Source organism: Typopeltis vanoorti, chromosome 1 (assembly GCF_054136105.1).
Source record: "Typopeltis vanoorti isolate ZY-2024b chromosome 1, IOZ_Tvanoo_1.0, whole genome shotgun sequence".
NCBI classification, from domain to species: domain Eukaryota; kingdom Metazoa; phylum Arthropoda; class Arachnida; order Uropygi; family Thelyphonidae; genus Typopeltis; species Typopeltis vanoorti.
In genome coordinates, this window is record NC_143549.1 from 76896197 (window position 1) to 76914803 (window position 18607).

Sequence of the window (18607 nt, forward strand, 5' to 3'; positions counted from 1 at the left end):
AATGCAGAATCTGAGAGCAGTGGAAGGAGGGACTGACTGTGGTGAACAAGAAGTATATGGGGAAATGAGTAAAATAGATGTTAATAAGGCTGTGGAATTTAATGATATATCACCATATAATTTGAGGGAATGTGCCAGGTAGTTGACATCTGCCTTGGAATATTTGTTTAATATGAGTCTTCCATCGGGTCAAGTTCCAAAGGAGTGGATGGAAGGCAAGAGTGTACTGCTTGATAACGGAAATGACAGAACTCAAGCTTCAAATTATAGGCCAATCTGTGTGTGTCATGTGTTGTCATTAAAATGGAGAGGTAAATGAGAACAAGTATCCAGAATTTGGTTGACTAGAGTGGCATTCTCTTTGAAGGACACCATGGATTTGTTAAAGGAAGGTCATGTTTTAGTAATCTGTTTACTCAATACAGTAACATTAACAATTGCATTGGACAGGGTAAATGAATACAAAGTAGTATACTTAGATTTGCAAAGGCTTTTGATACTTTGGTACATGATAAGTTGACAGTTAAACTAGAATGAATGGGATCAAATTATATTATTGCACTGTATTGGAGATTTTCTGTCCGATAGGAAAGTCAGTGGTGTGCTTTAAGGGTCTGTTTTAAGGCCAATGCTGTTTAACCTGTATGTTAATGATATTGGGAAAGATTTGAATGGAGATATTCAGTTGTTTGCAAATGATGCAAAGGTGAGAAAAACTACTAGAAGTGGAGCAGATGTTATGACTTTATAAGTTGTTGTGGACTTGAATAGAGTGAGTGCATGGGCATAGGATTGGGGTTAACAGTTCACGGTCGCAAAGTGGAAGATTTTGAAATTTGGAAAAGAAAGATGGGATGTTGAGTATGCACTTATTTGGGATATATTGGAGGAGGTAGAGGAAATTATAGATCTGGGTGTGATGATGGTGGATAGGGATATGAAATTGAGGACAATACAATGGATTTTGGCAATGATGCAGAGAACACTGATTTATAGAAGTAAGGAGATCTGGTTTCATTGTATAAGGCCTTGAATTGGTGACATATGGACTGCTGTGCGATTTGGTCACTTGGTTTTCAAAGTATGAAGAGATATTGAAAAGAGTCCAGATGTGATTGACTAAGGTGGTTTCTCTTCTTTGGAATATTGAGTATGAAGATTGAGAAGATGCATTTTATAGAGTTTAATGGAGGAGGATAGGAGGAGTGGGATATGATAGAGGTGTATGTATAAGTTGGTAAGTGGTGTTTATCAGATTAACATTCAGTTTCACAGAATGTTGGAGGGTAGTAGAACAAGAAGTCATTCCTGGAAGTTGAATAAGGAGGGGTGTGAGCAAAGGAGTGAGAAGCAGGTTTTTTTTGCACGGAGAGTGGTGAATGATTGGAATGCACTGTCTGACATTGTGGCATCTGCAATGAATATATTTAAGGTGTGTAGTGCGATGAGCTGTGTCTATAAGAGAGGGAACCTCCCATGATGAGTCTTTGATCTCATGGAGTTTTGGGGATAGTAATAATGATAAGTTTTCAGCGAAATACATATAATTTTTCAAAAATATTCTAAGAAATAAAACTGCTCCAGTGATTCTACCGATTATCATTGTACTGGCAAAATAATAATAAGTCAATATCTTCTCAGTCTATATTGTAACTGACAAGGAATTATATTTTTCTTCTGATCCTATACTACCTAAGAATAATCATAAGTGCATAGTAACTTCATGACTGGTCTACTTGTATATAGAGGGTGCTGACTTCACATCAGTTACCATAGCATCCCATAATGCAAAAACAATATGGGAAGGGTCACTACCAGAATGTTTTTGCTTTATGCAATACTAAGGCAGTTAATGTGAAGTCAACAACCAACTTTTATATACAAGTAGACTAGTCATAAGATTACTTCATGCTTATGCTTAGGTATAGGATTAGAACAATAGAACAAGACTATAGTTTCTCGTCGAGTATAATATACATTGTATTGAAATAGAAAAAATTTCCTCAGTCTCCTCAGTCATCTCCATTCACGCCCATATTCAAGAATAGAAATGTATGCTTAAAGAGTGCAATAATTACCTCATTAAAAGCTTGAAGTCAAGAAACTTTTCTTACAGTTTACATAAAAATAAGTTCTCTCATTCTGTTTGTTTTTTTGCTTAACATGTTCGCTGCCACGCTACTTCGGCATAGTCTGTTCCTGTATGCCGAGCAATTTCACGTCTTCAAGGTCAGTACGGTAATCTCGTTGCCGGCAGTAAGTGTCATATGAGTATACTCGTAGTTGGCTTGTGCAGAGCATCATACGAGTATACTCGTAGCTGGCTTGTGTAGCTGGTTTACCAACTACGAGTATACTCGTAGTTGGCAGCGAACGTGTTAAAGTTTTGAATAACAATGAAAAGATGGATTTCTATAATTAAAGATAATTGTATGATAGATGAAAGCAAGCAAGCTTCTTTTTGACAACTCAGAAAAAAAATACAAAAAACAAAAAATTGCTACGAGGGTGGGGGGGGCAGGGATATAAAATTGTGAGGACAACACAACTAATTATGGCAGTGAAGAAGAGGACACTGACTTGTAGAAGTAAGGAGATTCTGATTCTCTAATCCATTTTTTTCTGTTAAATACTGGAAATATATCTTTTGCCATCAAGACAGCAGTTAGTATCTCCATGACAGAATATAACAAGAATATAATGTCTGGGGGGTATTACATTTTAGGTACACTAATGCTAAAGTATCAGGAATAAAAAAAGGAGGAATTTTTGGCATGGTTGGTACAACCTCACAAAAGTTATAGACTTTAGTGAGACTTAACTAATATTAGATGATGTATTTATAGAGATAGAATGTGAATGGTATAGGATTTTCAGGGAGATGGAGAAAACAGGATAGGGAGGGGTGAGGGAATTCTGATTATAGCAGATTAATTGCAGTCAAAAAAGAGTAGGTCAGGAAGACAGATATTCAATGGCAGTTCATTTGAAGTAGTCTTGGGTGGAATGAATGTGTAAAAGATGTGCACTAAACAATAAAATCACTAAAAATAATTACTAAGTTTTAGCTTTTTTTCTACAAATCAGTTTTTGATTAATATTTTTTTCATAAATAGGCTTACTTTTTTATTATTATAATTGGGGTCTAATGCGCCACTTCTAATTATCCATTTCACCACTTTTAGCACATGCACTACAGGTTGGCCATTTCTGGGCTGGTGGAGGGGGGGGGGGTGCAAGGGACGATTGAAGACATGAATCAGCAAATTAGCACAATAGGTGCAGGTCATGTAATTATCATAGCAGACTTCAGATATGGAGACATATATGGAAAGGAGGAAAGATCACATGGCAGAAAGAAAATGGAATTTTTCATCTACTATGAGATAATTACTTCAAACATCATGTGTTGGAGAGGGAGCTCTAGATTTGAAAGTGTTCTGTCTAATCATAGGAGCAGAAGATGTGTCCATTAAACAAGATGGCTACATTGCCTGTGATTGGGGAGAGTGATCATACAGTCTAGACTTGGGAGGCTTGCAAAATGTGGAATTTTCAGTTAAAAAGGAGTAAGTATATCTGGAATGACAGGGCAAATGATTACGACAAGCTTAGGAGGCAGCTTGAAGCAGTGCCATGGCATAAGAATCTGCAAAGGATGTTAGCAATGCATAGGAGATGGTCAAGGGGTATCAAAGGGAATCAGTGTCAGACTGTATATCCAAAGTCAGGAGAATAAATCAGGTAGGAGTTAAATGGATAAGTGGCATTGTAAGCAGGAGATTTTATTATTATTATTATTATTATTATTATTATTACGTGACACATCCAGGGAGTCCAAAGACTCATCGAGGGAGGACACCTACTCTACAATTCTCTGTCTCCACCACTCAATCCACCAGCTACAATGAATCGCATCTACACCAACGCCATCTACCGCCAACCACCCCCACCACCACCAGTAGTATTTTCACAGACAATCACAAACATCCATGTCTACAGAAGGATTCGAACCCTCAGCTTTTTGTCTGGAGAGCAGATATGCTAACCACTCGGCCAACCAGGCTGGCATAAAATTAAAAAATGTTGTCGAGGGTATATAAGGAGAAAGATGATCCGCAAGCTCATGAGCAGTAACAAGACTCAGACAAGAAGGGTGACCAGCATCGTTACTGAAGGCAAAATAAGATTATGAGGGAAGTTAGTGAAGCAGGCCAAAGGAAATCCTGAAGAGTTCTTTCACTGTGTGGCAAGTGAAAGTAAGAAAGTACTAGTTAAAGTTATCCCATGGAAGGATAACTTTAAACTAGTACTGATGGTAGCAATGTAATGAAAGCAGACAAAATATTGAGTTACTGAGTGACTACTTTGAAAGACCTATCATTCAAGAGAAAATATTTCTATGACAGATGACAGTAGCAGATGTAAGCATAGAGGTTGATGAATTGGAAGTACCTAGGATATTGCAGAATCTTAATGCAAAAATACAGCCATGTGATTAGATGGGATGTCAACCCACATATGGGAATGTGCAAAGAAATTGGCATTAAACAAACATGGCTTCGTCTAAAAATAGGTCATGCCTTAGTAATTTACTCAGACAAAGGGAATGGTTACCTGATGATATACGGATTCCATGTGGTATGCAAATTGGAATAAATGGAGATGAATGTGAAGCTTGTGATATGGATACAAGGATGACTGATGGATGAATAGATACCTAAGAGTAGTAAATGAAAGAACAGAATCCACTAGAAAGCAGGTGACTAGCAGTGTACCTCAGGGCTCAGTGCTTAGACCATTACTGTTTAATTTGTGCATAAATGATATAGGAAATGATTTAAAGGAAAATAACAAGTATTTTGCTGATACTGTTATCTTTCACTCTTCTCAATAGCTCCTGATATTTGCTCTCACATCCTTCTTATGTCCACTTAGATCATTTGTCCCCACAATCATGACTAACTCTCTTGCTCATTTCTTCCTCATGTACAACACCTTAATTATCCTACTCATTCTCCCTACTGGATAGCAGACCTTTTGAACTCTTTCAGTAACTAGTCCTCTAACTATGGAATCTCTATATACTGCTATCCTGAAATCACCTGTCACCTCTTTTACTCTTTTTTCTTTTATTCTATTCTCTTGCATACTTTCATTAGTTTCTACTAGATGTCTAATATCACTCCACATATTCCTCATTTCATTTTTCATTTTCAATAACTGTTTCATCAAATCTTGCATTCTGACAATTTCACTCTCTTTCACTCGCACAATCTCGCCACCTCTTGTTCTGCTGTACCTTACTTCCATTTCCTTTTTTCACTCTCCCTTATTACTAACTTTCACTTCTACATTCTTGCATCCTTTCATTCCCATAGTTTCTCTACCTTTCATTTCATTTCCATTTCTTTCATGTACACTATCTTCTATCTCTTCAGTCAGTTTTGCATTCATTGTCTTGTGGTTTCCATTGTATAGGACTTTGATTAGGCTACACATGGACTATTGTGTCCAGATTTGGTCATCTGTTTTCAGAAGGATGAAGAGATGTTGGAAAGGGTCCAGAGGTGACTGATTAGGGTAGTTTCTGACACCTCTGGAATTGAATATGAGGAAAGATTGAGAGGATGCAACTTGCAGAGTCTGGTGGACAGGAGGAAGAGGGAGATATGACAGAGACCTATAAGTTATTAAGGGGTTGTTATAGGATTAATGCTGGGGGGGGGGTTCTACAGAAAATACTGGGAGATCAGGGGGAGAACCAGAGCATTCCTGGAGACTGTATAGGGAGGGGCGCGAGTAGGGGGAGTGAGAGGCAGGTTTTTTTAATACAGAGTCATGAATGATTGGAATGCCTTGCCTGAAAGTGTGGTGTCTGCAGAGAATTCGAGTGTGTTTAAAGCAAGTACGATGAGCTGTGCATGTGATAAAAGGACCTCCTAGATAGTCTTTGACTCCATGAGGTCTTGAGTAATAATAATAATAATAATAATATATTGCACTTCCAACAAATCCATACTCTCTCTCTCTCTCTCTCTCTCTCTCTCTCTCTCTCCACAAGCATATCCCTTATACTCTGCCATGTATACATATTGCACTCACAACATCATATCATTTTGATAAGTCTATGTCATTAATGCCACTTGATTTTTGTAGCACTCGCCTGGTTGCATGGTTACTTAAAAAAGGCAATTCTAACTAATAAATCAGTTAGAATTCAAACCAAAATCACACAGACACACTTCATTATCAAAAAAAAATAGTACAGCTCTAAAATTTATGAAATATTGTCTATTATTACTCAAAATAGCACTTATCTTTCTGGAGCTCTTTCCAAGAATACACAACTTACTATCAAATCGCCCGAGGTTCGATGAGGATGAGTTGCAACAGAGAGACAAAATCATGAATGGTATGCTAGCAGAGCTGTGTGAGGAGAAGGGAGTACAGTATGTGGATGTATATGGCATGTGTTTGAGGGAAGAATGAAATTATACAGATGTGATGGGTTGCATTTGAATGGCTTTGGAGTGAGTGCACTAGAGAAATTGTTGCTGGATGGAAGTACAGTGTGTGTGTGTGATGCAAGCAGGAAATCATAAGAAGGAGATGAAGGAAAAATATGTCTCTTCAATACTACTCTAATGATTTTTTACTTCATTTCTTTCTTATGATTTCTTGCATGCATCACACACACATGCATGCAGGAACTTCATACATGACCATCATACAGTGGAAACAGTAGAAGTAATGAGAGAAATGAAGAGAAAATGGGAATGCAAGAGGAACAGGTAAAAAAGCTATAGGTGGACAGGGAGACATGGTATACAGAGAGTGGACGTTGAAAGTGGCAGTGAATATGTGTGTGTATGTGTATGAGTATATTGCGATGTGGGTGGAGAAGTTGAGGCTGAGCAGATATATGTGGTAAGTGATGCTAAACTTGATTGGGCAGGTGTGGTGGGGAAATCACAATCAACAAGTGATAGGATAGGACTGGTTATATATCTAAAAATGAATTACTGTGTTTTTTTTTACAAATGCCAGAAGTATCAGAAATAAGGGAGATGAAATGGTTTCACTGATTGAGTTTATTCACCCCAAAATCATTGGAATAAGTGAAACATGGCTGAACGAAGATGATATTCTAACAGAAATAGAAATGGAAGGATACAGTATTTTTCATGAAGATAGAAAGGACTAGAAGGGAAGGTGGGGGGGGGGGCTGGTGATGATAGCAGGTGAATTATGTCCACATAAGGTAGATATGAAAGAGGGAAATAGTTGTAATGGTTATGAGGCAGTGTGGTGTAACGTTGAGGTTGAGAGGAAAACATATTTAGTAGGATGTTGCTATAGGGATGGGAATATGGAGGGTGGTGATTAAAGAAATGTATAAATAACTTGGATTAGTGAACAAAGGAAGGGTAATTATTATGAGTAATTTCTATTATGATGGTATCGATTGGAATGAAGAGATAGCATTTGGGAATAAAGAAAATGAATTTCTTGAGTTCTTGAGAGATAACTATCTCAGGCAGCACGTGAAGGAGGGCATGCGATGATTGAGAGTTTTAGATCTGATCATTTCATCAGAGGATGTAATTGTGAGAGGGGTTTCACACTTTACTCCAGTTGGTGGAAGTGATCATGAAATGATCAACTGGGTTGTGGCTAACCATATGCAGACTTCTGTGAGGGTAAGGATCTATGTGGCATTATAAAGCTGGTGATTATGACAAGCTTAGGAGACAGCTTGTAGCTATAACATGGAATGAGGAGTTGATCGGTAAGGAAATAAATGGTGCATGGGAACTGACAAAGAAATATATAACAGCATCAATGTGTGAATGTATTCCGAAGACCACAAAAGATGATGTTAATGGATGAAAATGGTAGAATGGTAACTGCTGCAGAAGACATTGTTGAGGTACTCAGTGATCAATTTATAAGGGTGTTTCAACCTCATCAGAGTGAAAGCATGAGGAACTTAAGTTACAGGACATAGGAGTGGATGGCTTAATTGTGAGTTACAGGAGTTATATGAGGAAATAAATAACCTTGATGTCAATAAGGTGATAGGATTTGATGACATATTATAACCAATCCTAAGGGAATGTTCCTGGTGATTGGCAATAGCATTGGCATGCCAGTTTAATAAGAGTCTTACAAGAGCACATGTTCAAAGAGAGTTGAAAGAAAGTAAAATTATTTCACTGCATAAAGGTTTGGATAAGGCCGTGGCTACAAATTATATGCCAATGTGTATATCTGGAGTTATGGTGAAGGTATTAGAGAGAGAGAGATTGGTGAGAAGTAGGATACAGAAATGGGTTGATAACATCAGTGTTCTCTGTGGTTACGAGCATGGATTTTTTAAAATGAGATCATGTTTTACTAACTTACTTATGTACTCAGTACTGTCAACAGGGTGCAGCATAGAGGCAGCCTGCCTCACGGCACGGCTTAATAAGGGCACTGATTCAGCCATATTGCGGTAGGTGGCGTCGCTACGCCAACATTTCCTGTTAGCATAGCAAGTGGAGAAATAAAAACTTCTTTACCCCCACTTGCTAAAAGAAGTTTTTCCAAGCTTAAACTGATTAAAAATTATTTGCAAAACATCAATGACCCAAGAAAGATTGGTTGGTCTAGCAACTATATCGATAGAGGCAGATGTAACTCAATTTAAATTTAGAAGAGCTTTTAAACAGTTTTATTGTGTGATATCCCTGTAGAGCAAGCATTTAATTAATATTATTATGTAATCGTTTTGCATTAATGTTTCTCTTGTAATAAAAACACAATAGCAATTGGAGATTTTTCTTATATTTTTGTCTTATAATCCATCAGGGGTGATATTTAATTGTTTGCCTCAGGGTGTGATCTAATCTAGCGATGGTCCTGTATGTACTGTAACAAGTTGACAAATGTCCTGGACAAGGGAGATGCATATACACTGATATACTTAGATTTTGCAAAAACTTTTGATTGACTTGCCACACAGAATTTATTTAATTAATTTCAGTTTATTTAACAAGCTGTTAAATAAATTGAAATGGATGGGACAGGATAACAGACTTTTGAGTTAGATCAGTGAGTGGCTTTCTGATACCTATCAGACACTGTATATGGGGGTACAGTATCCTGAAAGAGAAAGATCAGTAGTGGTGTGCTGCAGGAGTCAGTTTTGGGGCCACTGTTGTTCAGTTTGTATGTTAATGATATTGGGATGGGTTTCACTAATGATATGCAGCTGTTTGCAAATGATGCAAAACTGGGGAGAGCAATGTAGAGTCAGGCAGATGTTATGGCCTTATGTTATGTTAAGGGTATGTCAAGGTTATGTTAAGGTCATTGCCATAACCTTGTGTTATGGCAATAATCCACATGAGGATTTGATCAGGCCTCATGTGGATTGTTGTGCAGAGATTTTGTTGCTGGGTTTTCATAGTGATGAGGATATGTTCAAAATGGTCCAGAGAAGATTCACAAAGGTGGTCTTCTCTTTGGAATATGGAGTACGAGGATAGATTGAGAGAATGTAAGTTGGAAAGTTTCATGAATAGGAGGAAGGGGGAGAATATGATTGAGAAATATAAGCTAGTCAGGGGTTGGGGTTGTTATCAGGTTGATATGGAAGAGATTTTTCATAAAATGGAAGGGGGGGTAGAACAAGAGCCCATCGCTGGAACCTATACAAGGAAGGTGTGAGCAGAGGAGTGAGAAGGAGGTTCCTTGCATGGAGAGTGGTTGGTGAGTGGAATGCATTGCCTGAGTTTGTTGTGAACGTAGACACATTGAATCAGTTTAAAGCACAGTTGGATGAGTATTGTATGCAATAGCGAATGCTTCCCATGATGCGTCTCCGACTCCATGCAGGACAAATGTTAATAATAAAAATGAAAATAATAATAGTTAATCAAGGCAATCTCTTGGAGAGCTTGCAAGATGATTTAATAATGAATTCCAGTTTAATTTGAAAAAGTGTAAAATTTTTCATTTCAGGATGAAAAATTACACTATGTACAACATTGGGGGTAGTAGTAGTAGAAGATAGAAAGTTGAAGACCAGAATGCATTTGCTAAGGGTGATCAAGTTAGCTCATAGACTGCTGAAGAACACACTAATAAGCAGAGTTATCATTCTTCTTATAAGTACTTGATATGGCCACACCTGGATTACTGTTCTCAGGTCTAGTCACTTGAGATTTTTGGTGGCAAAGTGGAGTAGAGCAGCGCTTCCCAAACTGTGGGCTGCAGTCCCCATGGGACCCGTAGGTTTTGTTGAGGGAGGGGCTGTGAAATAATGAAAACAAATTTAAAACGTTTTATTACTAAGTAGATTTTTTTTATTTTAAAAGAAACATATTTAACTTTTATTATTAATTTTTTTTTTTTGTTATTTTTTAAATTTTAATGGAAAAATTCACACATTGGTGTTGGTTCACAAACTTTGCTTCCTGCGTATTTCGGTGCTTAATCAATATTAGTAAATATTGCTTATTCATATGTTTCATTTCAAAGCAGTGGTTAATTGTATTTACTTCGAATGCTCTCCAAGGAAGCTCCAAATCTTCTGTCCCTTTCATCATGCATTCGTAATCAGGGACTGTTGATATTGACTTTATATATATATCAAAACTCGTTTTATATTATCACTGTCATCCGAGCTAGTTTTCCGTTACCAATAAAAGTTTCACATATACTTCACACATGAAAAAAAGTTTAAACAAGTTCATGTGGGGAGATAGTAACTCGCTTGCAGTGGTAAACAACACGCCCTCCCTAACAGCCACTATACTGCAGAGGCAATAAAAACAAGTACTTTTATTATGCCAGTGAATAAGGTATGAGCATTCTGTGTAATATATTTCTGAACAAATAGTGCAATTAGAGACAACTGGGATAAAAACACACTAATTAATGAATCACATGTCCCCTCATACAGAAACTATGCTGTATATATAGACTGAAACAAAACCATATGTTGCATGGGCAAACACAGTATCTAACTAAAAACTATTGTTATTAATTAGATGTGTGTGAGTTCGATTTCCCAAGGCAGCAATAAAATTCAACCGAACGTGTTAAAATTGTAAACGTGTTAAAACTAAGTAATATATATATATATATATATAATGAATGTTATGGCAGTTTCACATATGGAATTTGGTTGAAGAGAGTTAGCATTTCAACTCAATTGTCAGCTATGATTTTATCTTTTGGTTGCACGATCTTTTGTTAATACCGCACCAATCATATGCACGTTTTAATAACCTGCCTTTGCTGTCTGTTTCACGTTAGGCTTAATTACCATAAAGAGAGAAAAGTCGCAAAAAAGAAAAATGTTCCTGGTCTGGGGATTCCCTTATTCAGATAATATTCACTAATTTCATGTTGTCAGTCTGTGGTGTGCCAATATCGGTAAGTGATGCTATTATTTGATCTATTCTACGTTAAAAAATTTAACCCTGAGATGGATAAGTGGCTGATAAAAAAGAAAAAACAATCCCGTTAAGTGATGCTATTATTTGATCTATTCTACGTTAAAAAATTTAACCCTGAGATGGATAAGTGGCTGATAAAAAAGAAAAAAACAATCCCGCGAACAATCAGAAGAAGCAGAAACAGACTCAAAAAAAAAAAGGACAGAATTTCATATTTTACCAGAACAGCCGCATCGTCTTCAGAACCAAACAGTAAGAGGCAAAAAATGTAATATGTGCATTTGATTTTTGCAATATTCTCTGTGTATGTTTTGTATTGAATATAAATACAATAAATATTATAATAATATATCTCTCTATTACGATTTTTTTCGAGGGGGGGCCGTGAAATATTTTAATTTTTGCAAACGGGGCCCTGACATCCAGAAGTTTGGGAAGCACTGGTGTAGAGGATCCAGCAGAAAATAACCAGGATTGTGAGTGGTCTGCAGAATGCCTATGATGATAGTTGAGGGTTGGGTTGCTAAAGTGACAACTAGAAAAGAGGGGACAGGATAGAAACACTAAAGTTGGTTACTAAAAGAGTTGAGGGAGCAGAACTAGGAGCCATCCTAGAAATTGTGTAAGAGTGACTAGATTTTTTGCTTGAGAGAGAGAGAGAGAGAGAGGGAGAGAGAGAGGTGAATGAGTGGAATTAGTTGCCAGATTGTGTTGTGAGTGTATTGTCTGTCAGAGACTTGAGAGAGTAATTGTGTAAATTATTTAGATCTTCAGCAATAAATAAAGACTCATTATCCTATTATTATCATGCTGGAATCTCCATGGTGATCCATGACGGTATTGGTGCAATAATAACCATAATAATAATAATAGTAATAATAATAATAATAATAATAATTTGTGATTTCTAATTTAATTTCCTATCTGATAAAATATTTACTACATCATTGAAATTTTGTTAATAATAATGATCATCATCATCATCATCATGCATATCAAGGATTTAGGCCTAGTATGGCCTGTTCCAGCCTTAGAAGTCATCATTGATCGTTTAAGAGGACGTCCTGGTTTTCTTTTTCCCTAATGGCTTGTACTTTAAAGCTTATTTTGGTAATCTTTCTGTTTTCATTCTTTGAACGTGTTCCATCCATTTATGTTTATATTTTTTTAATTTTTTCTATTACTGGTTCTTGTTTTAATGCTTTCATAATTTCTTCATTTCTTTTGTGATCAAATAGGGTATACTTTGCAGTTTTTCTCATAAACTTCATTTCTGCTGTTGTTAATCTTTGTTTGTCTTTTTGTTTTAGTGTCTAGATTTCGCTTCCATACATTAAGACCGGTAGGGCTAATGTATTGTATACTTTTAGTCTGGTTTGTTTTTGAACTAGGTTTGGTTTAAATATAGAGTTAATTACAAGTTATTTATAAATATTTTGAAATTTTTATGTTTATATCTTTTTCATTTTCATATGTGATCATACATCTTAGGTAGTTAAATGAATTGACCTGTTCTAAGATTTTGTTATCTATTACTATTTTAGTTCTTGCTGGATCTTGTCCTTTAAAGGCATAGTTTTTGATTTTTCTGTTGATATTATCATACCATAATCTTTGGATATCTCATTTAGATCTAAAATAGCTTTCTGTAGTTTATCTTCAGAATTTGTAATTATTATTTGGTCGTCGGCAAAGAGGAGAGTGTTTAAGTTTACTGTAGGAGAAAGTTCAATTCTTTGATGTAAATTTTTATTCCATTTTATTATTATTTCATTTAAGTAGATATTAAAAAGAGTTGCTGAGAGGGGACATCCCTGTTGGACCCCTTGGTTTATCTCTCTTGTATATGATAGCTCATGATTTAATCTTATTTGTATTTGATTATTTTCATATATACTTGTGATAGCTTTTAGGATATTATTTGGTATTTGTCTTTCTTTTAATATGTTAAATAATATGTTTCTTTTAACTTTGTCAAATGCTTTTTCAAAGTCAATAAATGCAATATGTGTTTCTAAATTGTATTCTCTTCTTTTCTCTATTATTAATTTTAGGCAAAAGGCCGGGTCTATACATGATTGTCCTTTTCTATATCCATTCTGTACTTCTAAAATAAAGTTTTTCGGAATATTTCATTAGTTTGCTATTTAAGATTCTGCTATATATTTTGTAACAGGAATTTAGTATACTTATGCCTCTATAGTTTTTAGGGTCATCTCTATTACCTTTTTTTTAAAGATAGGAATCACAATTACGTTTTTGCATTCTATTGGGGGGATACCAGTTGAATAAATTTTATTTAAAAATAATAAGAGTCTTTCTTTGAATCTAGTTCCTGCATATTTATATAGTTCTGAACCTAGTTTATCTTCTCCAGGTGATTTTCCGTTTCTTGTTTCTTTCAGGCTGATTTCTAATTCTTCTTTAGTTATTTCCGTTTCATTTTTGTTAATTGTTTGCCAGTTGTCTTTTTTAAAATATTTGTCTGTCCACAATTCTGTGTAGTAATGTAGAAATTCTTCTAATTTCAATTCGGTGTTTAATTTTATGTTTTCTTTGGTATCTGCATTTAAGTGTTTCAAAATTTTATATACATTGGGTCTTATTTTATATAAATCATGTTCTAAATTAGAAACAAATTTGTTCCATGATTCTCTATGTCTTTTTCTGACTTCTCTTTTAGCTATGGCTCTTATTCGTTTATATTCTATTTCATCTTCTAATCTTTTACTGCTTAACTGTTTGTGATAGGCTTCTTTTTTCTTTTTGATTATTTCTTTCATTGTATCATCCCAGATCTTTAGTTTTTTCCTTTTATTGAATTTTTTGGTCTTTCCTAAGCTTTCATTTGCTGCTGCATTTAGTATTGTTTTTATATTAAGCCATTCTATTTCTATTTCTTCATTTTGTTTTATTTTATCTAGATATTGGTTAATTCTTTGTTCATATAGCCATTGTACATTTGTGTCATTCAATAGTCTAGTTTTGTAAACAAATGTTTCAAATTTTCTTTCTGTTCTTGTTATTTGTAGCCATTTAGGTGGTAATCTAAATTTTAATTTAACAAGGAAGTGGTCACTGCTTATTTCATATCCTCTGTGAACTCTAACATCTAGTGAAAATTTTGATGTCTTTTCATTTAACATAAAGTAATCTAATATCATTTCCATCCTCTTGCTGCCCAAGTATATTTATGTATGTCTTTATGTTTATAGAAGGAATTCATTATTATTAGGTTATTATAAACTACAAAGTCAATCAATTTTTTACCATTCCTGTTTAGAGTATGTTCTCCATGTATTCCTATATTATTATTCATTTTCGTCTTTCCAATTCTTGCATTTAAGTCTTCTACTAAAATTACGTAATCATTTTTATTTATTTTATTATATATGTTTTGTAGCTGATTATAAAAATCAATATTATCCTGTTCTCTTCCCTCTTCTGGACCATATAAACCAATTATTGTTAAATAGCCTCTATCTATTTTTATTCTAGCTTCTATTATTCTTTCATTCCATAATTTATAATGTTTTAACTGTTTTGAAAGGGAGTTATGAATCCAAATCATGACTCCTGCTTGTGCTCTTTGGTCTCTGTCAACTCCACTGTATATCACATTAAAATTTTCAGTTCATGGTTTCTCTTAATTTCTTTTCTGTTTCAGTGATTACTGCTATTTTAAAATTTCTTTCATTTAATAATTGGTCAAATTCTATTTCTTTATATGCTATTCCTCTTACATTCCAGTTTGCTATGTGTATTATATTTTGTCGTTTCCATTTTTGTTTTAACTTTTCCATTCCAGGGTCGTTTCCTATAGATTCAATCCGATTATCTTTTTCTGTATATAATAATGATACCAATAATAATAATTCTCTTCATTGTTTAAACTTATTCTTAATAGATGAAGAAGAAGCTCGTGATTTCAGAAATTGGTCTTATTCAGGAAGCAAAGGCAAGTACTTTTTTCTTCATAACGATATGTGTTATATATACATTCCACTCGCACCATAGGAACTACTGCTATAACAAACTTGCTCATTCTAACAAACTATCACAATCAAATTGCTCACTGTAATAAACTACAAAAACTGCCACATCTCAACCAAAGCATCACAGAAATGCTATGTTAAAAAAATTCCCTAAACAGTAGTAAAACCATCCACTATAACACACTATTCTTGTGGTCCCTATGAGTTTGCTATAGTGAGAGTGGACTGTAGTGGTCTGCTTCAAAATATGCTTATAGATTTCAATTCTTTGTGCATTTCTTGATTTAGCAGAAATGCACACACAATCTTTAATTAGTGGAAAGGCAAACATTGTGATTCATCAGTGTTTATTGGATTTGCAAAAGAAAATTAATTTATTACTTAAAATTATAATAACGGAATTAACTCGTAAAATATTATTTATTAGTAGAATTTTCGCTTGAATATCACAGGCATCTTCAGTATACATGTAAAATGCTTACATAAAATATTATTTATTGGTAGAATTTTCGCCTGAGTATAACAGGCATCTTCAGTGCATGTAAAAAGCTGATTAAACAATAACTGACAATTCCAAAAGGTGTCACCTAAGTAGTTAATGTAAGATAACAAAAATAGGTCATTAAATTTCCTAACTTATTTTAAAAAAATAGATAAATAAATAAGTAATATATATATATACAAATTAAAAAAGTTAGGAAAGATTAGCTGATTTAAAAAGTACTATCTCCCAGAAAGGGGATAGATATAGACCATCGGATCTGTTTAAGTTAGGAGAGTGAAGTAAAGTTCACATGTTTCTTTATAAAGCCTATAATAAATTTAGTTTAATCCTTTATCCAAGTGAGACCAAACAAAGTTTGCACCTGAAAATATCTTCAGGACTGAATATGGTATCGTACTATCTTACCTGGGTAAGTAGTACAACACCAGGCATCTCATAGCAAAGATGGAGCAAGCTACCAACCCTCCTATCCCAGTATCTCCCATAATGCAAAACACATCTCCTTGCAGATATGTATAATGTTATGCATTAAAAGATTGGCCACTACCCAGACTAGTTTCGACCTTTATTGAGGTGTATTTAAGTAAAGACCTCTCTAAAAATTAGGACGATCCCTAGACCACTCCATAGTGGCCGAAAGACCGTCCAACTTAGTGTTGTTCCACTCAGTGACAGGATCATCCCGTCACTGAGAAGAATTTCTCAGCATTGGTACCCAGTGGCAGGCTCACCCCACCACCAGCCAGAGCCATAATCTCAGTGTTGGCCCTACTCTGAGACAGACAAAAACCTATCCCCAAGCAGAGCCTCTCAAAGCCAGCCTCCCACCAGTTCCGACCCCTATCGAGGTCTCTTCAGTGGGAGCCAGGCCCAGAGTTGGAGATACCAGGCAGAAGCAATAGCAAGGTCTTCTTTACCTATAGGAGTTGCCAAAAGGTTTGCCACCTTTTTTTTATTAAATTACTCTGGATTTAGAGAAAGATGTTGAAAGTTTATTTTTCACTTGGTTAGACTATAATAAATTTAGTTTAATCCTATCCAAGTGAGAGCAAACAAAGTTTGCACCTGAAAATATCTTCAGGACTGAATGTGGTGTTGTACTATCTTACCTGGGTAAGTAGTACAACACCAGGCAACTCATAGCAAAGGTGGAGCAAGATACCAACCCTCTTACCAACCTACTTACCCAGGTAAGATAGTACAACACCATATTCAGTCCTGAAGATATTTTCAGGTGCAAACTTTCTTTACTCTCACTTGAATAAAGGATTAAACTAAATTTATTATAGTCTAACCAAGTGACAAATAAACTTTCAACATCTTTTTCTAAATTTAGAGTAATTTAATAAAAAAAGATGGCAAACCTTTTGGCAACTCCTATAAATAAAGATGACCTTGCTATTGCTTCTGCCTGGTATCTCCAACTCTGGGCCTGGTTCTCACTGAAGAGACCTCGATAAAGGTCGGAACTGGTGGGGGCTGGCTTTGAGAGGCTCTGCTTGTGGATAAGTTTTTGCCTGTCTTCTCTGAGTAGGGCCACAGCTGAGATTACGGCACTGGCTGGTGGTGGGCCAGCCTGCCAGTGGGTAGAGCCAACGCTGAGAGTTCTTTTCGGTGATGGAGTGAGCCTGTCACTGAGTGGAACAACGCTGAGTTGGACAGTCTTTCAGCCACTATGGAGTGGTCTAGGGATTGTCCTAATTTTTAAAGAGGTCTTTACTTAAATACACCTCAATAAAGGTCAAAACTAGTCTGGGTAGTAGCCAATCCCTTAATGCATAACATTATAGATATCCGCAAGGAGATGTGTTTTGCATTATGGGAGATACTGGGATAGGAGGGTTGGTAACTTGCTCCACCTTTGCTACCAGTTGCCTGGTGTTGTACTACTTACCCAGGTAAGATAGTACAACACCATATTCAGTCCTGAAGATATTTTCAGGTGCAAACTTTGTTTGGTCTCACTTGGATAAAGGATTAAACTAAATTTATTATAGTCTAACCAAATGAAAAATAAACTTTCAACATCTTTATAAAGCCGTCCGATGAGGAACCGACTTTTGTGAAGGCCTTTTGTCTTGTTCCAATGAACTCTATGTCTAGTGCTGATTGCATGCTCTGCAAGTCCAGTCTGTTTCAGGTTCAAGGTATTGAATATATGACTTGTGTTCTTCTAGCCGAATAAAAGCAGATCTTCCTATTTGTCCAAAATAAGGTAACCCACAAGAGCAAGGAATCTGGTACATGCCTGGATAACTGAGATGTGGAAGCTTGTCCTTTGGAGAAGTGAGAAAGGTGGAGATTTTTCTGATGGGTCGAAAGGCAACAAAACTATTTAGTGGTTTTAATACTTTTGCTATGCATTCACTAATGCCTTGCACACATGGGATAGGAATATGCGTTATTTCTTCTGTATTTGAAGAGGAAGATATATTAACACTACTGAAAGCTCTTTTGATGAAAGAATTCTTATATCCATTAGATAAAAAAGAAGAAATAATATATTGCAATTCTTTCTCTAATAGTTCTTCTGAAGAACAAAAGGAGTGGGCCTGGTGAATCAGTGTTTTAATAGTTCCCATCTTTTGACTGGGATAGTGATGAGATTCAGCATGGATATAATGACCTGTATGAGTCTCCTTCCTATAGACTGA

At 35.6% G+C, this 18607-nt stretch overlaps 1 protein-coding gene across 1 annotated transcript in view; it reads left to right on the plus strand.

Moving 5' to 3' along the window:
- LOC150110110 (putative carbonic anhydrase 3) overlaps positions 1 to 18607 on the plus strand; it is a 290668-nt gene that overhangs the window by 84961 nt on the left and 187100 nt on the right. The window contains exon 3 of the mRNA XM_090415351.1: positions 15361 to 15411. Coding sequence (XP_090271477.1) covers positions 15361 to 15411 — 51 coding nt within the window. The remainder of the gene's footprint in view (positions 1 to 15360; positions 15412 to 18607) is intronic.